Source organism: Microcaecilia unicolor, chromosome 6 (genome assembly GCF_901765095.1).
Source record: "Microcaecilia unicolor chromosome 6, aMicUni1.1, whole genome shotgun sequence".
Taxonomy (NCBI): Eukaryota; Metazoa; Chordata; class Amphibia; order Gymnophiona; family Siphonopidae; genus Microcaecilia; species Microcaecilia unicolor.
In genome coordinates this window covers 19,490,937-19,517,155 of record NC_044036.1, presented here as the reverse complement: position 1 = coordinate 19,517,155, position 26,219 = coordinate 19,490,937, and the positions used below count along the sequence as shown (strand labels likewise).

The 26,219-nt window shown below is 46.2% G+C and overlaps 1 protein-coding gene across 2 annotated transcripts in view; it reads left to right on the top strand.

Annotated features, from left to right (window-relative positions):
* The window catches only part of TRABD2B (TraB domain containing 2B), a 499,500-nt gene that overhangs the window by 446,225 nt on the left and 27,056 nt on the right, over positions 1–26,219 (top strand). For both annotated transcript variants that reach the window (XM_030207549.1, XM_030207550.1), the window contains one exon: positions 21,472–21,735. In XM_030207549.1, the coding sequence (XP_030063409.1) occupies positions 21,472–21,735 (264 nt within the window). The remainder of the gene's footprint in view (positions 1–21,471; positions 21,736–26,219) is intronic.

Genomic DNA, 26,219 nt, shown 5'->3' with positions numbered 1-26,219 from the left:
TAAGAGTCAGAATGTGGTAAAAAAACAGTTAGCTTAGCAGGGTTTAAAACGTTTTGGATACAGTCCTAAAAGAAAAGTCCATAAGCCATTATTAAGATGGACTTGGGAAAATCCACTGTTTATTTCTAGGATAAGCACTATAAAAGCTGTTTTACTCTTTTGAGTTTCTTGCCAGGTACTTGTGACCTGGATTAGCCACTGTTGGATACCGGGCTTGATGGACCTTCAGTTTGTCCCGATATGGCAACACTTATGTTCTTATGTATTTCCTAATATAATTTGGAATAAACATAATTTTCAGAATGATAGCATAGTTTGTCATCCTTCATATATCTTCTGGAAAGAAGGTTCACTGGTGCCTGCACTGCTGTTTGAATTTTGTTGTATAAATCTCTCCTTTGTGGCTCACAATTATCTATTCTGGGCAGTGGTGTACCAATGTGGGGGCGGTCCGCCCCAGGTGCACGCCGCTGGGGGGTGCTGCGGCATGTGCCTGTCGGCTGCGAGTTCGAATCGGTACGCTAAATTCTCTCGTTCGCTGCAGCTCCCTCCCTCTGCCCCGGAACAGGTTACTTCCTGTTCCGGGGCAGAGGGAGGGAGCTGCAGCGAACGAGAGAATTTAGCGTAGCGATTCGAACTTGCAGCCAACAGGTGCGCGCCGCGGCACCCCCCCCCTAGTGGCGTGCACCCGGGGGGGGTGTCATTTCGCCGGGGGGGGGCACGCTGCACCCGGGGGGGGGGCGCATCAGCGATCCGCCCCAGGTGTCGTCGACGCTAGGAACGCCACTGGTTCTGGGAAAAGGTTAAATAGAAATATAGTATAGTAACATAGTAGATGACGACAGTCAAAGACCTGCATGGTCCATCTAGCCTGCCCAACAAGATAAACTCATAGCATAAGCTATGGTGCGATACTAAATATGCATACTTGATATTTTGAATTTTTCTTGCCATTTGCAGAGTACAGACCCTAGAAGTCTGTCCAGCACTGGCTTTTGCTTCCTAATTAGTGGAATTGTCATCTAAGCACTGCTAAGTTTCTTTGATTCTAAGCTGAAGGAGAAGAGAGAGGCAGAAACGAGAACCGAAACTAGAAAAGCTAGAAAGGGGAAAACCCAATAACTTCACACTTTAGTACCTGTAATTAACTTTTCAATTCACTTAAGTTACAAGCTTATGTTGGAATGCATGATAATTATTCTACGTAGTCGGAGGTACAAGAAAGACAATCAAAACATAGAAAATAACATTGGATGGAACAAATTAAAGCATTTATTCAACAAAAAGCTGTCAAGGAGAAGCTTAATGCATTTAAAGCTATACAATATATTAATGAATTTGAAAATCAGATTGTGTATGACCTTTAGAAGTTACAAACTTTTCCAGCAAACCGATGTTCGTTGAGCAATAATATCAGTCAGCTGAAGGAATTATGACTTGGAAAGCTTTGTATATAAAAAGCAGCTCAATCAGTTTCTCTCACAGGCACAGGACAGTGTAATGTCTGGTATATCGCCGTCATTATGAAAAGAATCCGTGGGTCAATGCTGATGCTCTAAAATTGTGACAGCTTTGGATTGCTTGTCTGGACTTGTCTGCTTGGATTAGCTGTCAATAAATAGCATCAATAGCAATAAATGTAAAGGTCATCGAATGAGTCTAGTAAAGCGTACAGATGTTATTTATTTATTAGTTAGTTACTGGGATTTATTAACCGGTTTTATGAAGAGACTAGTAAAAAAGGCCCGTTTCCGAAACCAATGAAACGGGCGCTAGCATGTGGCTTTTTTTGTGTGTGTGTGTATGTGTCACAGAGTTATTTTGTGTGTGTGTGAGTGAGTGAGTGTTTCTCCACCACCCCCCCCCCCCCCCCCCCGGTCTATTTTTGCACATACCCACTGCAGGAATATTCTTCTCTTGTTCCAGCGGTGGTTCTGTGCTCTCTGTGCTGCACAGATAATGAGCCATTCTGCTGGGGAATGCTCCTCCCTTATTGTCACGTAGTTTCTTCTGATTGGTCCGTCTTACGTTGCCTAGTGTTGCCTGGGAACGGTGTTGTGATGGTCCTTTGTGTTTCAGAATGTTGAGGGTGTTTTTTCTGATTGGTCCGTCATGCGAGGGCGGGGCAGAGAGACATGGTCAGTGTTGTGGCTTCACCACCATGAATCCATGAACCCTTCAGGGAGTGACTGAGTGACTTCAGAACGTTGTCTTCAGAACGTTGAGGGTGAGTTTTATTATAGTAGATTCACCCAAGGCGGTATACAGTAGATACAGTTTAACATCAAACTTAGGGCTCTGTTTACTAAGCTGCACTGTAGGCGCTCTATCGTTTTTAGCGCACGCTAATGCTAGAGACACACATATGGGTGTCTCCAGCATTAGTGCACGCTAAATTTTAGTGCATGCTAAAAACGCTAGCACGCCTTAGTAAACAGGGTTTTGCTAATAGCATAACCATAGTAAAATGTACAAGTATAAACATAAATACAACGAAAGAGGAAAACTTGAAAACAGCAAATTGAAACCTAATAATAAGACAGGATCAAAAATATACACATTTAACAGCACTGAAATTCAAATAACAGAGAGATAATATGATGCAAGATTAATAGTGATGGAACATCTAAAAGGCACGCAGTTAGAACGTTCAAATAACGTAGCTATGATACTAATGCGGTGCTGAAAATTTGGCGCCAATAAAATTTGGCGCACAACACTATTCTATAATCGGTGCTTCGGGATGAGAATAGTGTTGTGGCACTCAACTTTCCGCTCAAGGACATACACCAGCGGAAGCCCTAGTGCTAATACCGCAAGACTACTAGTAGATTACATACAATGTAGGGTTACCATATGTCTGGATTTACCAGACATGTACTCTTTTTGAGGACATGTCCGGGCAACCAGGCGGGTTTTGCCAATCTGCCCATTTGTCCGGATTTCTGGACAAATGGGCAGGCTGGTGGGCGGGCAGTCCTGTAGGACAAACGGGCAGATTGCTAGCCTCCCCTCCCCTTACCTTACTACTGCCCTGGTGGTCTAGTGACCTCTTCCGCCTTCAGGGCAGGAAAGAGCCCCCTCTTTCCTGCCCGGAGCGCTGCCCTGCATGCAACCTTCCTATTGCTGATCTCGGCACCGATTCAAAATGGCCGCCGAGAGTGGAAGTGACCTCGCGAGACTTCAACTCTCGGTGGCCATTTTGAATCAGCGCCGAGATCAGCAATAGGAAGGTTGCATGCAGGGCAGCACTCCGGACAGGAAAGAGGAGGCTCTTTCCTGCCCCGAAGAGGTCACTAGACAACCAGGGCAGTAGTAAGGTAAGGGGAGGGGGGTGATGGGGAGGGGGGGTGACGGGGTGTGTGACAGGGGGGAGGGGAAATGTGACAGGGGCAGAGCAAGGGCGCGGCAGGGGGCGGGGTGTATGGTGGGGCGGGGCATGCGTCCTCCTTTTTGGGGGACAAAATATGGTAACCCTAGATAGATGTAGATCAGAGGAAAAACAAAAAGTAGGGCGCATAGCACTGATTTCAAGCAGTAGGCGTCTAACTTTAAGAAAATTAATTGCATTCCTAAATCTAGGTGAGTTTGCATTCATAAACTTGGCACCTACATTTGACCGAAAATTCTTCTAAAGGTAGGTACTTGTAACTTAGGAACCTCAAGAGGGAAGTTATCAACATAGGCTACTGTTAAGTCAGGTTATTTTAGCACAGGTCGGATTATTTTAGCACATGGGTCTCGTTGCAATAAAATGGACCCTTTGCTAGAATAACCCACCTTGTGGTAAAACAACCTGACTTAACAGTAGCCCACACTGATAATTTCCCCCATAAGACAGGTTATGCTGTTGCAGCAAAGAGTCTCATTGCATGAAGTGGGGCCTTGGGCTATAATAACCCGATTTGTAGTAAAATAACTTGACTTAACAGCAGCCCACATTGATAGCTGCTCCATAAGGGCCCCTTTAACAAAGTGGCAGTAAGCCCAATGTGGGCTTACTACTCGCTAAAAAGGAAGTACTGCTGGCAGCCCAGTGGTAGTAACCACTCCCAGCGCGCCATTATTTCCGGCCCTGAGGCAGGCCACAGGCCGAAACACACTACTGTGTCGGGTCTTTGATCAATAAATCTTCTCAAGTATCTAGATTGTCTTTGTCATCTCTGGAGTCCGCGGTCCATTTCCCACTTCCCTTTTTCTCTAATCCTGCATTAATCAGTTAGCGCACGGCAATGCCCATGTGTTAACCGATTAGCTTAGCCGCACAAACTCCCCACCCCCAAACACACCCCCCAGTGCTAAAATATACATTTCATTTTCTAGCTCATGGGTCGCACTTGCACATGCAAAAGCTGCCATGGGATGCTTACTACAGCTTAGTAAACAGCAGGGCCACCAAGAGACTGGGCCGGGCCCGGGGCAAGGCTGCCCCCCGCCGTCGCTCCTCCCCCTCCACCCGACCCCTCCGTCCGCCATCGGGCCTGGCCCCCTGCATTGAAATCACAGCACCTCTCACCTCCGTGTGAAAGCGCTGCAGGCAGCAGGGCAGCAGATCGCCTCCCTTCGGGCCTCCTGTGTCCCGCCCTCACGGAAGTTACGTCAGACGAGGACAGGACACAGGGAGGGAAGGAGGCCTGAAGGGAGGCGATCTTCTGCTCTGCTGCCTGCAGCACCTTCACACGGAGATGAGAGGCGCTGTGATTTTAATGCAGGGGGCCCGGCCCGGTGGCAGACGATCGACGACGGAGGGCGGGTGGGACTGCGGCTCCGGGCCCCCCTTGGAGGCCCTGGGAATTTTGGTCCCCCCTGCCCCCCCCCCTCTCGGCAGCCCTGGTAAACAGGCCCATAATGCAGTTAGGATGATAGTAATGTACTTTTCAGTTTCTGAGGACTGCTATGCAATTTCGGCGTACAGTTCCAAGTATCCACCAGACTATATATTTTTAGATTTCATTCAGTCTTAAGTTGAGAAACATCTTGCAAAAAAAACACCATATTCCATGGGGAACTGCACCACAAATAACTTCCTTCTGTAAAGAAAGCTCACATTTTTTTTTTCTGGTTGGAGAAAGTATTTAGATGATGCTGCGGCAGAAAACCAAAGTTAGCTGAACATCGAACATTGTCACGGAAGTCACTTCCTTGTTTGTTTACTGGCACTTTGACTCCAGAAGGGAAGGCCACGTTGATCCAAATGAAGCTTTACTTGGCTACAGCTTACAACTGTGGCCACCTGCCTGGTGTTACTATCCAACTACAGTGATCGCATTTCAGGTGAGGCCAGATGTGAAGTTTAATTCCAAATACCTGGGGCGGCCCTTTTATTTCAACTTTTTTGAAGCTTTAATGCTCAGTAGTTGCTATGGAAATCCCATAGGGAAATCATTTGAATTGTGTTCTGTGTTCAATTAAGGCTTTTAAGGGACAGTATGTGCTTGGATCCTGAAAATATCTCTTGAAAAAAATAGCACAAATGCGATGGTTGGAATATGACGGGTTGAGTGACAAAAACACAAATGTGGCGAATGGTTTTGAGAGATTTATATCTTTATTTATATGTAGCTTCTTAAGTTTGCTGAGCATCACACGGTCCCAAATGTGAAAAATAAATCTAAACCTTTAAATCATTACTACCATACAACAGCATATAGTCGCAAGACAATGATATATGGGGTGCAAGACATTTAAAAACACTTGGTCATGTGTTCTCTGACAGCACAGGAGAATGTGCTAAAGATGGCACAGATATATGAAATAGGGAATTATATGGGATGAGCCGGGAGTAGCTCCTCACTGGCCTCCCACTCAGCCATCTATCCCCCCTTCAATCCATTCAGAACTCTGCCGCACGTCTTATATTCCGCCAGAACCGAGGTACTCATCACCCCTCTCCTCAGGTCACTCCACTGGCTTCCGATCAGATACCGCATCCAATTCAAGCTTCTTCTCCTTACTTACAAGTGCACCCGGTCTGCTGCTCCTCACTACCTCTCTACCCTCATCTCCCCCTACGTTCCTGCCCGTAACCTCCGCTCACTTGACAAATCCCTCCTCTCAGTACCCTTCTCCACCATTGCCAACTCCAGGCTCCGCTCATTTTGCCTTGCCTCACCCTATGCCTGGAACAATCTTCCTGAATCCCTACGCCAAGCCCCCTCCCTACCCATCTTCAAATCCTTGCTTAAAGCCCACCTCTTCAATGCTGCATTCGGAACCTAACCTTTCGAACATATAGGTTGCCCCAATCTGTCTGACCTTTCAGATTATCTGTACATTTGTCTTTTAGATTGTAAGCTCTTCGAGCAGGGACTGTCCTTCCATGTTAAATTGTACAGCGCTGCGTAACCCTAGTAGCGCTTTAGAAATGTTAAGTAGTAGTAGTAGTAGGAGAAGTCAAGCCTAAATGTTCTATTACATATTGTGTTGACATTGTAAGTAGTATATTATCAGGGGCATTTTCGAAAGAGAAGGGCGCCCATCTTCCGACACAAATCGGGAGATGGGCGTCCTTCTCTCAGGGTTGCCCAAATCGGCATAATCGAAAGCTGATTGTGGGCGTCCTCAACTGCTTTCTGTTGTGGGGACGACCAAAGTTCCCAAGGGCGTGTCGGCAGTGTACCGAAGGCGGGACTGGGCATGCTTAAAAGATGGGCGTCCTCAGCCGATAATGGAAAAAAGAAGAGTGGCCCTGACGAGCATTTGGACGAATTTACCTGGTCCATTTATTTTCAGGACCAAGCCTCAAAAAGATGGCCAGATGACCACCGGAGGGAATCGGGGATGACCTCCTCTAACTCCCCCAGTGGTCATCAACCTCCCTCCCACCCAAAAAAAAAAATTTTAACAACATTTCTTTCCAGCCTCTATGCCAGCCTCAAATGTCATACCCAGCTCCCTGACAGCAGTATCCAGGTCCCTGGAGCAGTTTTTTGTGGGTGCAGTGCACTTCAGGCAGGTGGACCCAGGCCCATCCCCCCTACCTGTTACACTTGTGGTGGTAAATGGGAGCCCTCTAACCCCCCCCCAAAACCCACTATACCCACATGTAGGTGCCCCCCTTCACCCATAAGGGCTATGGTAATGATGTAGAGTTGTGGGGAGTGGGTTTTGGGGGGGATTTGGGGGGCTCAGCACACAAGGTAAGGGAGGTATGCACCTTGGAGCAATTTTTGTCCAATGCAGAGCCCCCTAGGGTACCCGGTTGGTGTCCTGGCATGTCCTGGCATGGCACTACAAATGCTGGCCCCTCCCACAACCAAATGCCTTGGATTTGGCTGAGTTTGAGATGACCGGCATCGGTTTCCATTATCGGCGTAAACTGATGCCGGCCGTCTTAAACCCGGCCATCTCTGACATTTGGCCAGCCTCAACCGTATTATCGAAACGAAAGATGGCCAGCCATATTTTTCGATAATACGGTTCAGGACTGCTCTTTGTGGCACCGGCCATATAGATGGCCGGCGCCGTTCGATTATACCCCTCTATGTTACAGGGGGGGAAAAATATAACTTAAGAGGCAATATGTGAAGTCAAATCCATGAGACAAATGCAAAGTAAAGGTAGAGGGTGGATGCTAAGTAGTAGTAGTAGTAGTAGTAGTAGATGTGAATCGTTTGTTTACTCTTTCCAAAAATACTAGGACCAGGGGGCATGCGATGAAGCTACAAAGTAGTAAATTTAAAACGAATCGGAAAAACGTTTTCTTCACTCAACGTGTAATTAAACTCTGGAATTTGTAGCCAGAGAATGTGGTAAAGGCGGTTAGCTTAGCGGGGTTTTAAAAAGGTTTGGACAGCTTCCTAAAGGAAAAGTCCATAGACCATTATTAAAATGACATGGGGAAAATCCACTGCTTATTTCTGGGATAAGCAGCATAAAATGTATTGAACTCTTTTGGGATCTTGCCAGGTATTTGTGGCCTGGATTGGCCACGGTTGGAAACAGGATGCTAGGCTTGATGAACCTTTGGTCTGTCCCAGTGTGGCAATACTTATGTACTTATGTACTTATTTAAAGACCTGGGGCCAGATGCACTAAACTTTACGAAGCAATAACGAGCAAGTAGTAAACCCTGGCATGCACTAAATACTTTTTTCCGACGACGGTAGCAGCTAATGCAAACGGAATGCAGATGAGCAAATTGTGTAGAAACCCTATTGAAATGAGATGCACTAAGGTTTTCCGCTTGCCCTAATGCTGGAAAACGCTCGGAAAGCTAATGAGAGGTCTGTACCTCTCGTTGGGGCTGCGCGGGCTTCGCAAACTTAAATGTAAAAAAAAAAATCGGGAGGGGGCAAAAACACTCATCAGGAGCGTCCTTTATGGATGTCCTTTATTGACGGCCTTGCCCCCCCCCGCCCGAGGTCGCCGCTCCCCCCTGCATTGAAATCATAACTTTGAGCAGCCCTGGCCCCCCCTCCCTCCCTCCCATCCTCCCTTCCTCCTCCCTCCCTCCCTTCCTTGAAATGACAGCTCCCGCCATCCCCCGTGCCCCGCCCCCGCCGCCCCCCTGAGGTTATCGCCTCCGCCGCCGCTCCCCCCCCTCCACCCGCCCCCCTCCATCTGCCACCGGGCCCTCACAGCGCCTCTCACCTCCTGTGAAGACGCTGCACCGGCAACAACAGCTGATCTCCTCTTCGGACTTCCTTCCTTTCCTCCTGGCCCACCCTCGTTTGACGTAAGTAACCTACGTAGGTTGCTTATAGTGGCACAATCATTTTCTGTGGTCCACAGGAGGACAGGACGTTTGTGAGCCAGCAAATGTCATGCTCTTGCAAGCCTGATCAAGTTGTATGTCACCTTCTCTGCACCCTTTGTTGGAAGCTCTGAGAAGAACCTCCCCCAACCCCCGATAGATTTGTCCCTCGTTTAGGTAGGGCCATCATTATGGTTTCTAACAAAACACTTGCCTACACCTGGAATAAAGTACAACTTTGTTAGAGGGGTTGGCAAAGATCCCAGTTATATAAGTGAGTTTTAAATTACATTTAGGAATTATATATCACCTTTATAAAGAAAAAAAAGATCCATATTAATTTACATCAAACGCTAAAATAACACAGTACACACACAGCCTTGGGTTAATGGTTAGTCCTGGGTTCCGGCAATTATTTTTTCCCTTCTTTGGTCCCATCTTTTCCCCTCTTTTTGTTCCTTTTGGTTCTTTCTTGTCGTAGGTTTGTGAATGTGTGCTTTCCTCTCCCCATCTGCCCTATCGAACATTGGAGTTCTTTACTTTGTCATGTATTCCCTTTTCATTAGAATATAAACCGCTTTGTTCTGTTCTCCAGCAAAAGCAGTATTGTAAGTGTAAATAATGTATAAAGGGGCAACTGAGACTTCCTTTCTGGCTCATCATTTCGGACATTTATAGCTCAGAAGACCAACCCCCCCCCCCCCCCCCCCCCCCCCCCCCCGATATTCAAAACCATTTAACCAGCCAGGAACGACACTTGGCCAGTTAAATGGCACTTAACTGGCTATCCAGTGATACTCATCAGGGGGGGGGGGGGGGCTCAGGGATCAGTACTGGAACCGATGCTATTTAACATATTTATAAATGATATGGAAATCGGAATGACGAGTGAGGTGATTAAATTTGCAGATGAGACAAAACTATTCACGGTTGTTAAAACACGTGTGGACTGTGAAATATTGCAGGAAGACCTTAGGAAATTGGAAGACTGGACATCCAAATGGCAGATGAAATTTAATGTGGACAAATGCAAGGTGATGCACATTGGAAAGAATAATCCGAATCATAGTTACCCGATGCTAGGGTCCACCTTGGGGTTCAGCACTCAAGAAAAAGATCTAGGTGTCACTGAAGATAATACGCTGAAATCTTCTACTCAGTATGCAGTGGCAGCCAAAAAAGCAAACAGGATGCTAAGAATTTTTAGGAAAGAGATGGTGAATAAGACCGAAAGGTTCTCCTGAGGCAAGATGGTGTCCAGAGAGGCTGAGCATTTGTGAGCTCCAGACCTCCAGCGAACTTTTTCATGGAAGCAACCCTCAAACCCCAGATGTATCATAGGGAAGAGGAAAGGGAAGACCGGGATACAGACCTCCTCTAAGCCTGGAAATCCCGCTCCCCTACAACCGACGCTGGAAGAATTTGGAGTCCAGAAGCAGGAGCCACGGATACTCGCGCTGGTTGGGTCCGACGGTAGTCAGTTGGATCAAAGCATAGACGCAGCTTCGCTGAGTCCGCCCACGCTCTCAGCTCCTCCGAGACCCGGATGCAGTTCGTTGACGACAGAGTTGCAGCAAGAGACGCTGACCGAGGAGTCTAGCCTCCGAGCAGCAAGAGGAGGTCCTGCTGCCACATCTACCCCATCAAAGGGAAATGTGAAGGTAGATAACCTCGCATCTCTTCCTAAGCTGGGAACTGCACCGTTGGAAATCGGGGTTTCTAAAAAGCCAGCAGTGATGACAATGGAAAGCCTGTGGGATGCTATTCAAGGTATGAACGCAACCCTTATTCATGTAACAAAATCTATTAAAGAAGATTTCTTTGAATTAAAACAATTTCAGGAGCTCTTGTCGGGCAGAGTTCAAGTAAATGAAAATAAAATAGAGCAATTAAGTGGAGAGGTTAAGACTGTGCAAGGCTTAACTGGATCAGTAATAAAGGACAGGGATATTCTGGTTAGGAAACTAGAATATCTTTGATAACCAAGGGAAGAGGAATAATTTGAGGTTTCTAAACTTCCCAAAGGCACCTTTAATTCCTGCAATAGATATTCCTGCTTTGATTGGGTGGCAAAGCCGGTGGCGGGAGACGGAGATGGTGCTGGGCAGACTTATACGGTCTGTGCCAGAGCCGGTGGCGGGAGGCGGGGCTGGTGGTTGGGAGGCAGGGATAGTGCTGGGCAGACTTATCCGGTCTATGCCAGAGCCGGTGGCAGGAGGCAGGGCTGGTGGGTGAGAGGGGGAGATAGTGCTGAGCAGACTTATACGGTCTGTGCCGGAGCCAGTGGCGGGAGGCGGGGATAGTGCTGGGCAGACTTATATGGTCTGTGCCAGAACCGGTGGTGGGAGGCGGGGCTGGTGGTTGGGAGGCGGGGATAGTGCTGGGCAGACTTATACGGTCTGTGCCCGGAAAAGGACAGGTACAAATCAAGGTAAGGTATACACAAAAAGTAGCACATGTGAGTTTATCTTGTTGGGCAGACTGGATGGACTGCGCAGGTCTTTTTCTGCCGTCATCTACTATGTTACTATAGTATGTTACTATATGATAAAGAAGTATTTTGGAGAAGTATTATTGGTTCCGATGGAAGTTTTTCCACCTATTGTGAGAGCTCAGTATATAACTGGGATTAAAATTCGGGCCTTGGAACCTCAACCTGAAGTTAATATTACTGAATTCTTGGAAAGCTCATTGGAAGTGGTAACACAAAGAACCAGACAGGAACAATATTTTTCGATTATATTTCAGACATATGAATGCTAAGTCCTTTGGTGAAAGGATTCAAATATTTCCTGATATAAAAAAAAGACACACAAAAAAGAAGACGAGAGTTCATGGCTTTAAAGCCTAGAATACTCGCCTTCGGTGGTACGTATTTGTTAAAATATCCCTGCAGGTGTCTTGTATCTATTAATAATGTAAATTATATATTTCTTGACCCAAAGAAAATGCTGGAATATATTATCTATATATATAAAACTCACCCTCAATGTCCTATTGGCTGCTGACGTCACTGAAGCCAAGGTTCGTATGTTCGAAGCTCTGAAGCCTCGAAAATCACAGTCTCTGGGCCCCGCCCTCGCGTCAAACGTTATGACGTTGAGGGCGGAGGCGGAGCAATTCACCGCCCTCGCGTCAAACGTTATGACGTTGAGGGTGGAGGCGGAGCAATTCACCCACATCGACGATGGGTGGGGAGGGGGCCACAGGAAAGCCTTGCTAGCGCCCGTTTCATTGGCTCCAGAAACGGGCCTTTTTTTACTAGTGTCTAAAGAAAAGGATGGTGCTCCTACCTAAATCTTCACACAGGAAACTATGCTGTTAAAACGGCTAGCGAGTATACTGTGCTCCCCTCTCTGATATTATATTTCTTTTTCCGTTTTTTCCCCCTATATTTTGCCTCTAAAAGTGTGGTCAATGTAGAAGATAAACTTCTTTAATATTATTCATTGAAATACCATTTATTGTAATATTCTTTAATTTCTTGCATTTGCACGACTATGAATGTAATATTGAAAATGCATAAATAAAAATATTTTTAAAAAAAGACCGAAAATACTATAATGCCGCTGTATCGCACCATGGTGTGACCACACCTTGAGTATTGTGTTCAGTTCTGGTCGCCATATCTAAAAAGAAGATAAAGAAGGGGCATAATCCAACGGGGACGACCATCTCTAAGGGCATCCATCTCTAAAACGTTCCGGCGAAGGGGCGGGGAAATCGGTATTATCGAAACAAGATGGACGTCCGTCTTTCGTTTTGATAATATAGTTGGGGACCCAGTATGGCTACTCTTATGTAGTTGGAGTGGAGGAATACCCTAGTGGTTAGTGCAGCAGACTTGATCCTGGAGAACTGAGTTCAGTTCCTCCTGCAGCTCCTTTTTGACTCTGGGCAAATCACTTGACCCCTCCATTGCCCCAGGTACAAATAAGTATCTGTAGATACTACGTAAACTGCTTTCAATGTAGTTGCAAAGATCACAGAAAGGCAGTATATCAGGTCCCTTTCCCCCTTCCCTTATGCATCCACAGCTGAGTATTCCAGGTTAGTGGCCAAGAGATAACCAACTATTTCACACTATATAGCCTGCTATCTCCAAATTTTCAGCACATAGCCATTTATAAGCAGCCGTATTAGGCTATATAAATAGCTGGAATATCTTTGCTCAATTTAAATTTAACCGGCTATCTCCGAATATTAATCTAGCCGGTTAAACCAATCAAAAATAAAATCGGTATTCAATTCTGGACACTGGAAATGGCCCTGCATTGAATATCTGAGCTGATCACTTACCACGGGAGTTAGCCGAGCTCCCTCCCGTGGTCTAAATATTGGCCCTCAAATGCTTTCTTGTGTAAGTCAAGGCCCAAGTGTGAACAACCAGATCAGCATAAGTCAAAGTGTGACATTTCTTTACAAATGTCATGTTCTGTTCCAGCCTGTCACTGAGTGCTTGTCACAAAAGCTTGCTGCCTTATGGCCTTATGCTGCTGTATGCACATGGAAATGCAGTAGCTACCAACAAAGATTTAGATTTAAAGCTGATTTTTTTTTTCTTGAGGCTGTACATTTTAAGGGGCTTCGACGTTAACTTCAGAACTTCTAGTACAAGAACAGTGCTGGGCAGACTTCTACGGTCTGTGCCCTGAGAATGGCAAGGACAAATACCCATTGCTTACCATGTAAAATGAGTTTATCTTGTTAGTGCAGCTATTTACACTAACCCTGGTGTAAGTCTCTGCACTTAAATTAGGCGCAGATCCCCCGAATTCTATAGCAATGTGCATAAATCCACCCATGACCCATGACCCTCCCATAGCTGTGCCCCCTTTTTGGACTCAGGTGTAAAATTTACATGTGGATCATGCACCTAAATTTAAGCAAGTAAATTTTAATTAAAGCCAATTAGCCCCTAATAATTGCTTGTTAAAATTTCAATTATTGGCACTAGTTGGCTCATTATTCAATTAAATTTCATGCGCAAATTGGGCACATGCCCAGATTTGTGTGCATAATTTAAAGTGCTGTTTATAGCATTCAGGGAATAATAGCTAATAGATACCAATTAGCTCCAATTAGCACCGCTTAGTGCCAATTATTGCTAGTTAACCTCAATTATCAACTCAGTACTGAGGTAAGGTGGTTGAGATTCTCAGCAACACTGTCCAGGTAAGTGCTATCTAGATATTAGGTGTATGCAAGCCAAAACAAAATGGGGGGGGGGGGGATGATCCCCCTTTCCTCCCAGCCCTAATTGCACTGAAGTACAGTAGGTAGCTGTAGCTCCTGGACTGGAATACTAGAAGCTGGAGTCATATAACTGGGAGACTTTGAAACATGGTTTAAAGCTACAGACTTTGGAGCATATTAAGGGACCCCCCCCCCCCCCCCAAACCTGACAGGGTAGTTACAAGTGTAGCACCTCCTTCTGGGTGTCCCTGGATCTAGGGCTTGACCTTGCTGGAGCCTCCCGAGAGCAGTCTCCGTCGATCCTTTACTCACTTAGAGCTCGGTGCCTCCACCTGGGAAAGAAAAGTATTAGTGGGTGAGATTAGCCTCTTCTCCGCTCAGGAAAAATGCAATAAGGTCACTGTGAACAAGGCTGGCTAATAAATTAAACAGGTTTTATTGAACTATTCAGATTGGCCTCTATATGCACCATCTTAGGCACCTACGAAATTAGGATTTCATACCACATTAACTCAGTTACCATAAACAAACACCAACAGTCTTTGTACCTAACATATTAAACCCAGTATATCAAATATTTACTAATTTGTGCACCAGACCCAAAGCATTAGTCTTTAACCCAGATATTCAGAACCAGTAACTTATAGAATTTCACGCCTTTCAAACTCTTTCAGTCTTACTTGCCAAAGTAGTAGCTGAAAGCCCTTCCCAATTTCTTTGTTAGGGCTGTGTATGGGTGCGGCTGCATTGCCTAGGTTCCTCTTCTCCTTTCCATGTTGGTCCATCTCACTCAGTCCCCCAGATCTCACCCCTCCGCTGGAGCCCTCGGGCTGGTGGCTGCTGGACTTCCACGCTAGCTATGCCTGACCCTGCTGAAGCCTCCTGTAAACTTTCCCTGGGCTCTGAAGACCAGCTGTCCTCCCAAGAGCTATTCTCTTCCGCTGGGTTCCTAGGGCTGGTCACACCTCGGGAGCATTCTCCCTCGCTGGGCCCTTACTGCTGATAGCACCACGGAGGCCATGTCTCTCACTGGTTCTCTCTTCAACTGGAGCCTCTTGGGTTTCTCCCTGCTGGGTTTCAGGCTTACCAGCCCTTAACAAGGCTCTGCAACCACCAGTAACAGGGTTTCTCCACTAGAGGACTGTCTCCTATCTCATCCAGAGGCTAAGACCACATATCCATCAGAGATGGCTCAACAAGAGACAAGCTGTTCACCCAAGGTGAACTCAGATCCACCCCAGCGTTATCTCTGTCTGTCTGTCTATCTGTCTCCGGGATGGCCACTATTCTGTCCTTCACCCCCAAACTTCTGGGAGTAGGTTTTCTAGTTTGTTTGTTTTTTTTTGCGCTTTCCCACTCATGGCAGGCTCAATGTGGCTTACATGGGGCAATGGAGAGTTAAGTGACTTGCCCAGAGTCACAAGGAGCTGCCTGTGCCTGAAGTGGGAATCAAACTCAGTTCCCCAGGACCAAAGTCCACCACCCTAACCACTAGGCCACTCCTCCACTGCTGCTACTATTGGAGATTCTACATGGAATGTTGCTATTCCACTAGCAACATTCCATGTAGAAGTCGGCCCTTGCAGATCACCAATGTGGCCGCGCAGGCTTCTACATGGAATGTTGCTAGTGGAATAGCAACATTCCATGTAGAATCTCCAATAGTAGCAACATTCCATGTAGAATCTCCAATAGTATCTATTTTATTTTTGTTACATTTGTACCCTGCACTTTCCCACTCATGGCAGGCTCAATGCAGCTTACATGGGGCAATGGAGGGTTAAGTGACTTGCCCAGAGTCACAAGGAGCTGCCTGTGCCTGAAGTGGGAATCAAACTCAGTTCCCCAGGACCAAAGTCCACCACCCTAACCACTAGACCACTCCTCCACTCCCTTATTCTGTATTCTGATCCATCTCTCTCCACTCAGTGTGTGTGCATCATTTATACCCACAAGTTGTTTTCGCTTCACTGAATTACCTCTCTTAAAATGTTTATGTTTATTAAAAACTTGCTATACCAAGTATTCCAAACTGGAGTATCTAAGCTGTTTACAATCTAAAAACATAAATGCAGTAAACATGGAATGGAACTCCATAGCAAAATAGAAAAGATAAGACAAACATTCATACAAATCCACACAGATCTAGTCCCCTCACCCAAAAGTAAACATATATGACCCGCCAGTCGAGGCACATCAGGATCTGATCTGGAACGCTAAGGCACAGAAGTGCTCCCATCAGCCTGCCTATCTGCTTCCATTTGCATGCAGACAGAGCTATGGGCCCATTCCCCTCCTGCAATGTAACAACGTTCAATGTTCAGTCAGGTGCATTACTGTGTAGTTCTACCCAGGCAAGCCAGTAATGAACTCCCCAGTTCACCTCAAGAAGAATGAACCTGCTGCCAGCCAATATTTAAAGCCATTTAAGGGGCCAGGAATGGCATCTGGCCAGTTAAATGGTACTTAGCTAGTTATCCGGCGATATTCAGCGGGAAATATCCAGATATCTCCCACTTCATATTGCCGGTTAGTGCTTATCAGATAGTCTGTTATATTGTATGATTTAACCGGCTACCTGCTGATATTCAGCGCATCGCTGGCTAAGTTTGGTCGCCAAAATAGTAGGTATATCATTGATCAGTTTAAGCTTAACTAGCTAGTGCTGAATATCGCTTGGCCTGTTAAACGTAAACCATATTCAATGCCGGTCACCGGAAACGGCCCAACACTGAATGTACGGACTCAGGGCCGACCATGGGAGGCAGCCTGGCTACCTCCTGCGGTCTGAATATTGGGCCCTTGTGTTTTAAAAACACTTTACCAAGATTTCCTCTCTCCCTCTCTCTCTTTATTTTCAATAAACCCATCATCAAAAGGGGGGTGTCACCAGGTTTTTCAGATTGCACAAAAGTGGGCTGTCCTCATCCAGCAGGGGAGTAACCCTGCATACAGCTTTCTCCTTAATTTAAATGCCATCAGTAATTCTCAAAGTCTGCTGCAGTAACCACTAGGCTATTTCTCCACTAGCAACACGCTATGTAGAATCTCAAATAGCAGCAACAGAATCTGAAAGAGAAGCAAAATTCCATATAGAATCTCTAATAGGGAAAGGGAAATGGGACTTGATATACTGTCTGCCTTTCTGTGGTTTTTGCAACTACATTCAAAGAGGTTTACATAGTATATACAGGTACTTATTTGTACCTGGGGTGACGGAGGGTTAAGTGACTTGCCCAGAGTCACAAGGAGCTGCAGTGGGAATTAGACCCAGCTCCCCAGGATCAAAGTCCGCTGCACTAACCACTAGGCTACTCCTCCACTAGCAACATTCCATGTAGAAGCCTGCCCTTGCGGTCGCGCAGGCTTCTGTTTCTGTGAGTCTGACGTGCAGGACGTCAGACTCACAGAAACAGAAGGCTGCGCAGCCGCGTTGCTGATCTGCAAGGGCAGGCTTCTACATGGAATGTTGCTTGTGGAATAGCAACATTAACATTCCATGTAGAATCTTCAAATAGTAGCAACAGCAACATTCCATCTAGAATCTACAATAGTAGCAACATTCCATGTAGAATCTCAAATAGGGAAAGGGAAATAGGACTTGATATACTGCCTTTCTGTGGTTTTTGCAACTACATTCAAAGAGGTTTACATAGTATATACAGGTACTTATTTGTACCTGGGGTAACGGAGGGTTAAGTGACTTGCCCAGAGTCACAAGGAGCTGCAGTGGAAATTAGACCCAGCTCCCCAGGATCAAAGTCCGCTGCACTAACCACTAGGCTACTCCGTCACTACTGTCTGGTTGAAGATCTCTCTGTGCAGGATGCCCGGGCCAAGAGAACCAGACTCCCCGGCCCAGGGAAACCCAGATAGTTCAATGCTTTGGATCCTCCACTGTATTCTATATTCCAGGTCTCCTTCCTCTAATAAAATAATTCTGGAGCAGGTCTGTGAAGATCAGGATCTGCTCTGTTTTTCTTCTTTACACATTTTATTTGGAACAGCAACCGATATAAAGTTTAATCCGCTTGTTTCTAAAGCTGCTCTGGAGAATACTTTAGATAAGAAATCTCAGAGATCTCGTTTGTTTTTTTTTTTAATGCTTTTAACAGGGACTTATGAAGCAGCTCTCAGGATTCAAGCAGTACGAATGACCCCCATTCGAGCACATGACAAGCACAACAGGCAGACACCTCCAATATACTAACGTTGCCAAAAAGATAAAAGCAAAGTTTAGAATCTAAAAATAACGTATGATAGCAATTAGATGCACTAGGTGAAGAGAAGATAACATTTCAAGTACGTGAGTGGATTATAACAGGAAGTGTTGTGTTGTGTGTAATGTCACGGTGACACATACCCTCCCTGTGATTTTAGACAAGTCACTTAACCCTCTATGACCTCAAGTACAAACTAAGAAGGCCGTTCTATAAGCTAGGGCCCTACACTAAGATGCCAATTGATCACCAACAGTACAGAATATACATAGCAACATAGTAGATGATGGAAGATAAAGACCTGTACGGTCCATCCAGTCTTCCCAACAAGATGAACTGATAGTATAAGGAATGGAATATATATTTGGTCTTGACTTGTCCTTGTCATTTTAAGGGTACAGACCGTAGACGTCTGCCCGGCACTGGCCTTGTTCTCCAGTTATGGAAGCTGAATCTGTCCATCCATGATCAGGGCACAAACTGTAGAAGTCTGGCCAGCACTGGCTTTGGTTCCCAATTACTGGTGTAACATAGTAACATACATAGTAGATTACGGCAGAAAAAGACCTGCACGGTCCATCCAGTCTGCCCAAGAAGATAAATTCATATGTGCTACTTTTTTATTTGTACTGTCCTCTTCAGGGCACAGACCGTATAAGTCTGGCCAGCCCTATCCCCGCCTCCCAACCACCAACCCCGCCTCCCACCACCAGCTCTGGCACAGACTGTATAAGTCTGCCCAGCACTATCCCCGCCACCCAACTACCAGTCCTGCCTCCCACCACCAGCTCTGGTACAGACCGTATAAGTCTGCCCAGCCCTAACCCCGCCTCCCAACCACCAGTCCCGCCTCCCACCACCGGTTCTGGCACAGACCATATAAGTCTGCCCAGCCCTATCCCCGCCTCCCAACCACCAGTCCCACCTCCCACCACCTGCTCTGGCACAGACCAGCACCATCTCCGTCTCCCACTACCGGCTCTGTAGCCACCTAATCACCGCAAAGCTTGTTTGGCTTCATGCCTTCTATACAGGATTCCTTTGCGTTTATCCCATACATTTTTTTTTATTCCGTTACCATTTTCTTCTCCACCGCCTCCCACAGGAGGGCATTCCAGGCATCTACCCCCCTTTCCATGAAAAAGTACTTCATGACATTATTCTTGAGACCCCCCCCCCCCCCCCCCCCCAAAAAAAAAAGAAAAAAAAACACACACTGCAGCCTCAATTCATGTCCTCTAGTTCTCCACCTTCCCGTCTCTGGAAAAGGTTTGTTTGTAAATTAATACTGTTCAAATGTTTGAACGTCTGTATCATATCACCCCTGTCTTTCCTTTCCTCCAGGTATACATGTTCAGGTCCTGAAGTCTCTCCTCATACATCTTGCAATACAAACCCCATACCATTTTGGTCACTTTTCTCTGAACTACTTCAAGTCTTTTTACGTCCTTTGCAAGATATGGTCTCCAAATCTGAACACAATACTCCAAATGGGGCCTCACCAATAACTTATACAGGGGAATCAACACCTGCCTAGCATCCTTCCGAGCGTGGCCACCGCCTATTTTGTATTGTTTTATCACCTTGAGACTCTCAGACACCATCACCCCAAGATCCCACTCTTGAGCTGAGCTTACTTATTTATTTTTTGGGGTTCATTAACCGCCTTTATGAAGAGATTCACCCAAGGCAGTGTACAGCAGGTACAGTTTAACATAAAACTTACAATTTTGTTAACAGTATAACAATAATAAAATGACCAAATATAAACATAAATAAAATAAATGAGGTAACATTGAAAACAACAAACTTAAACCTAGTAATAGGACTAGCATGAAACAATACCAAAAATCTACACATTCAACAACACTGGAATTCAAATACCAGAGATATAATATGATGTCAGCATAATACGAATGAAATATCTAATACTAGTAAAAAAGGCCCGTTTCTGTTTGAAAGGAAACGGGCACTAGCAAGGTTTTCCTCTGAGTGTGTATGTTTAAGAGAGCGTATGTGAGAGTAACTCTGTGAGAGAGGCTTCTGTTCCTGCTGCTGTGCATTCCCAGTGTTGTGCTGATTCGCTGCTCCCTGTATCGTGGCTCCGCCCCTCTCCCTTCTGCTGGCCAATCTGGTGTGGGTTGTGTGACGTCACTATTATCTACTACATGAGGGACACCACCTCCAGCAGAAACAATGGTTCCAGGCAGCCTCAGAATGTTGGAGGTGAGAATTATTATATAGGAAGTGGACAATTAGAACATTCAAATAACATTGCTATGATACTAATGTTTTTCTACAATACAGTTTACCATATAGCTGAGGGGCCAAGTGCAGATGTATAGATGGGGACAGGATTGGTAGTACAGAGTCAGTTGGGATAAATAGATGGGTGGCTAAACTCAAAGCAAGTTCTTTGTACAGAAGTTATCAATCTTTATCCTCCTATCTGGTACCTCCTATCTTGGATTTATGCACTTCTTGACATTAAATTTTAACTCACTTGTTTATGTGGGGTAACTAAATTTCTTCTGGCTCCAAATTTTAACTCAAAGGTTCGGTGAGGGTCCACTGAAGCGGAGGAACACCAAGATCCCACGACACAATGGCAATGAAAGAGTGAGGAGTGGTATATAGACCATGCAAACCAGAAGCAAACGAGGAGACTTCAAAAGATGATGAACAGTTCATTGATGAAGACTTGACACAGTACCGTGTTTCGGCTGTTAGCCTGCCTCAGGAGTCTTTTTGTGAGAAATGTATAAGCATCAGTTAGTCAATGAAAACTGGTACATTAAAATGAAGAAATATGGTCTTTAAAAAGGCCCTTTTTTTGGAGAAAGTCCGTGAATCCTGGATGTGGTGAGCTGTCGGGTTTGACTAACTAATGCTTATACATTTCTCACAAAAAGACCTCAGTTGGATTTAACTGGCCAGGAGCCTCTCCTACTTGGTTAAAAGCATTTGAATACTGGGTCTGTTCTTAATTATTGGCTTGTTTCACACAGGTAGAATCTTTCTTTATATTTTTGTACTGTATCATACACATTTCATTCATAGAGCCTTTTACTTGAATGTCCTTCCCTTCCCTTGTACGTAACTGTGAGGTCCTGTGATATGTGCTGGCATAACTTCATTGTGATCTCTTGTGGAGTTTTGTAGCCAAAGTCAAAATAAGAAATTCAGATTTAGAAAGTAGAAATATAACACCAATGAGTTTATTGAGAAATGAAATTGCGATACTGTACAAGTCATAAGCATAGACTTTGGCTACATCATAGCATCTTAATTCAAAAATATTTAGCTATTTTGATCTGTGCTCTGTTATTTGTCTTATCTCTGGAATATTTTATTTTCCAGCTCAAGAACAAATACTGACCCATCTTCAGAAGTCACCTCAGCTACAGCTTCATCTGCCTTTAACTATTTTGATCATGTCCCATTCTCTTCGCCTTCCTCATTTCCCTTTCCTTCTGATGATGATATTCTGCCTCCTCACCTACTGCTACCAGACAGCATTAGTCAACTGGAAGAGTTTGGTCGTCAAAAGAAATGGCATAAAAGACAGCACAAGCATCATCGCCAGAGGCAGTTCAACGATTTGTGGGTACGATTAGAAGATAGGTGAGTCCTTAATATGTTTAGAATTCATAAGGAGATATAGATAATAGTGAAAATTGTTAAATCGACTGTATGGCCTATGGTGTACATTGGGGAGAGACATGATAAAGCACGTCTCATTAAAATGGTGGGGGCTGAGGGGCCATAAGAGGTGCTACTTGCAGGCTGAGGTGTGTTGATGTATGTGTGTTGGGGGATTGGGTTGGTGTGTGTGTATGCATGCATCTGGGATGGGGTGGGGTGTGGGTCTGTGTGTGTGCATGTGGAGTGGGATGGTGTGTACTGTGAGAGTGTTGATGTGAGTAGAGTGGTTATGTGTGTATGGGGGGGAGTGGGGGTGTTTCTCCCCCTCCCCGTGCACTTTCCCCCATGTACACTCTCTCTCCTGTCCATCTATTCCCTGTCCCTGTGGTACTCTCTTTACCCCTATTGCATCTCCACTCCCCCTTGCACTATCCTCAAGTCTTCTCCATTTCCTCTCTTGTTCCTCACACAGTCTTTTCATCTTCTTTCTAAATTGCATACACACGTAAGTACATAAGTACATAAGTAGTGCCATACTGGGAAAGACCAAAGGTCCATCTAGCCCAGCATCCTGTCACCGACAGTGGCCAATCCAGGTCAAGGGCACCTGGCACGCTCCCCAAACGTAAAAACATTCCAGACAAGTTATACCTAAAAATGCGGAATTTTTCCAAGTCCATTTAATAGCGGTCTATGGACTTGTCCTTTAGGAATCTATCTAACCCCTTTTTAAACTCCGTCAAGCTAACCGCCCGTACCACGTTCTCCGGCAATGAATTCCAGAGTCTAATTACACGTTGGGTGAAGAAAAATTTTCTCGGATTCGTTTTAAATTTACCACACTGTAGCTTCAACTCATGTCCTCTAGTCCTAGTATTTTTGGATAGCGTGAACAGTCGCTTCACATCCACCCGATCCATTCCACTCATTATTTTATACACTTCTATCATATCTCCCCTCAGCCGTCTCTTCTCCAAGCTGAAAAGCCCTAGCCTTCTCCGCCTCTCTTCATAGGGAAAGTCGTCCCATCCCCACTATCATTTTCGTCGCCCTTCGCTGTACCTTTTCCAATTCTACTATATCTTTTTTTGAGATACGGAGACCAGTACTGAACACAATACTCCAGGTGCGGTCGCACCATGGAGCGATACAACGGCATTATAACATCCGCACACCTGGACTCCATACCCTTCCTAATAACACCCAACATTCTATTCGCTTTCCTAGCCGCAGCAGCACACTGAGCAGAAGGTTTCAGCGTATCATCGACGACGACACCCAGATCCCTTTCTTGATCCGTAACTCCTAACGCGGAACCTTGCAAGACGTAGCTATAATTCGGGTTCCTCTTACCCACATGCATCACTTTGCACTTGTCAACATTGAACTTCATCTGCCACTTGCACGCCCATTCTCCCAGTCTCGCAAGGTCCTCCTGTAATCGTTCACATTCCTCCTGCGACTTGACGACCCTGAATAATTTTGTGTCATCGGCGAATTTAATTACCTCACTAGTTATTCCCATCTCTAGGTCATTTATAAATACATTAAAAAGCAACGGACCCAGCACAGACCCCTGCGGGACCCCACTAACTACCCTCCTCCACTGAGAATACTGGCCACGCAATCCTACTCTCTGCTTCCTATCTTTCAACCAGTTCTTAATCCATAATAATACCCTACCTCCGATTCCATGACTCTGCAATTTCTTCAGGAGTCTTTCGTGCGGCACTTTGTCAAACGCCTTCTGAAAATCCAGATATACAATATCAACCGGCTCCCCATTGTCCACATGTTTGCTTACCCCCTCAAAAAAATGCATTAGATTGGTGAGGCAAGACTTCCCTTCACTAAATCCGTGCTGACTTTGTCTCATCAGTCCATGTTTTTGTATATGCTCTGCAATTTTATTCTTAATAATAGCCTCCACCATCTTGCCCGGCACCGACGTCAGACTCACCGGTCTATAATTTCCCGGATCTCCTCTGGAACCTTTCTTAAAAATCGGAGTAACATTGGCTACCCTCCAGTCTTCCGGTATTACACTCGATTTTAGGGACGTATGTACTTGGTTATGCTAATATTGTCTATAGGACAGTAGGTGCCTATTTTCCTTCATAGAATATGCTTCTATCAGGTACCCTCTTGGAGCCTATATAGGTGCACAGTTCAGCGGCGTAGCAAGGGCGGGGCGGTGGGGGCGGTCCGCCCTGGGTGCACGCTGCTGGAAGGTGTAGAGAGCGGCCATGCGCCTGTTGGCTCCGCTGGTTCCCTGCTCCCTCTGCCCCGGAACAGGGTGCCAAGAATGCACCCGGGGGGGGGCTCAATGCGCCGGGGAAGGGGGTGTCATTGTGCTGGGGGGGGTGTCGTGCTGCACCCGGGGGGGGGGGGGGTGCGCAGCGGCAATCTGCCCCGGGTGGCAGCTGACCTAGGATCGCCACTAGCACAGTTACAAAATTACCTTCCTCATATGTATGTATGTATAACATATCTTTAATTGCTTTAATCATGATTACAAACTTTAATTGAAATGCAGCCCTCATATGTTATAATGTAAAAAATAATAAATGTAAAATTAATAATAATAATAATAATAAGATGTAAGAAAAGGGGAATGAACTAATATATATTGTTGAATTATATTAACCTGCACTGTAAGGTTTAAGGACATGTTCTCAGAACATAAAGACCATTTATTTAACTTTAAAATGTTTATTTACAATACAGGTAATGCAATGATGTTAAGAAGAGAGGCAGTTTTTAGGAATCTTTCACAAGGGGAATGTGCTTTCAAGATATTAAGTCTGAATTATAAATTAGGCTGGATTAATGGTAACTCACTTTGATGGAGGCTGCTGGTTGGAGTGATGATGAAGGAGGTCCTTGCTGGAAAAGAAGTCTTGTTGTTGCAGAGTTGTTGGTGGAACCTGGAGAGAGTCTTATCTTGGGTGTGTGTGAAGTCCAGCAAGGTCCATGGAGGTGCAGAACAGGAAGCAGCAGAGAGGCAAGAGGGAGCAGTGCCAGAGAGAAGAGATCTGAGAATTTTCCAGGATTTTTATAATTTCTTGCTGGACCATAGGCTGAAGTCGGGTGGGGTATACTTGATCCATTGAAAACTCAGGGATAGCAGAAAAATGGTTCCATCTAGTTTTGAGAGAGAGCATGGGAACTGGTCACATGTTTTAATGACATCATAAGAGTTTCTATCTGGACATATGCTGGTAGTGACAGGATTAGGCTTTCTTTTGTTAGATTAGGTGGAGTTTTGCTGTCTTTTGTTAACTCCAGTCTCTGTGATTGCTGTCAATATCCAGATTTTTGGCCCTCATGATCAAAAGCAAACGCAGACGCTAGAGGCTGTTAGCGCCATACTAGCACCAGCGTTTGCTACCGCCCCATGATTAGAGCCCTCGAGCGCATGAAACAACGCGCTCGAGGGCTCTTTGCGCAAGTAGCATGCAAATTCATGCTAAACAGGGCTCAGCGCATTCATCGCCAATGATCAGTGGCCAGCGCGCCAAAATTTGGGTCGCTGGCTGCAGCAAACTCTAAACCAGCTCTGAGCTAGTGTTAGGGTCTGCAGATCATTGGGGAGGAATGGTGAGCCCTGTCCAGCATGCAGTTGCATGCTGGCAGGCCCCCGTTCCCCCCCAAAGCAAACCTGCCAACAGGGGGCTGGAGGTCCGGCGGACTCCGGTCCCCCTCAACGATCCCCCCCCCCCCCATCCCCAGGTTCAGAGAGGGCTGGAGATCCGGTGGGTCTCCAGCCCCCCCCCCCCCAAACCCCCAGAAAATGGTCCCTGGTGGTCTAGTGGTCACCGGCCAAACCCCCTCCCACTCTCCCACCCAGCGAGTGATGGGGGGGGCTGGAGGTCCGACGGACCTCCAGCCCACCCCAACCCCCCCCCCCCCCCCCAGCGTTGTCTGGCCAATCGCTGGTGGTCCCACGTAAAAGACAACCCCCTCCTGGCCCCCCTACCTTAGTTGGAGGAGGGAGAAAGCCTGCCTCTCTCCTCCTCCTTGGGTTGACGCCACCGCAAAATGGCAGTGCCCAGCCCTGCCCAGCACATGCGCTGGGCAGAACTAAGGTAGGGGGGCCAGGAGGAGGTTGTCTTTTACGCTGGACCACCAGCAATAGGTCAGACAACGCTGGGGGGGGAGTTGCAGTGGGCTGGAGGTCCGCCGGACCTCCAGCCCCCCCCCCCCCCCCCCCCCCCCCCCCCCCCCCGTCAGGCGGGGCTTGGCGCTGCCATTTTGCAGTGGTGTCAACCCAAGGAAGAGGAGGGAGGCAGGCTTTCTCCCTCTTCCAACTAAGGTAGGGGGCCAGGAGGGGGTTGTCTTTTACGCTGGACCACCAGGGAAGAATCGCTGGGCATGGAGAGGAGGGCAGGGCAGGGGAGAGAGGGAAAAAAAAGCTTACATCACTGCCTTCCTAGGGCCCATTTCATTGTCGAGGAAACAGG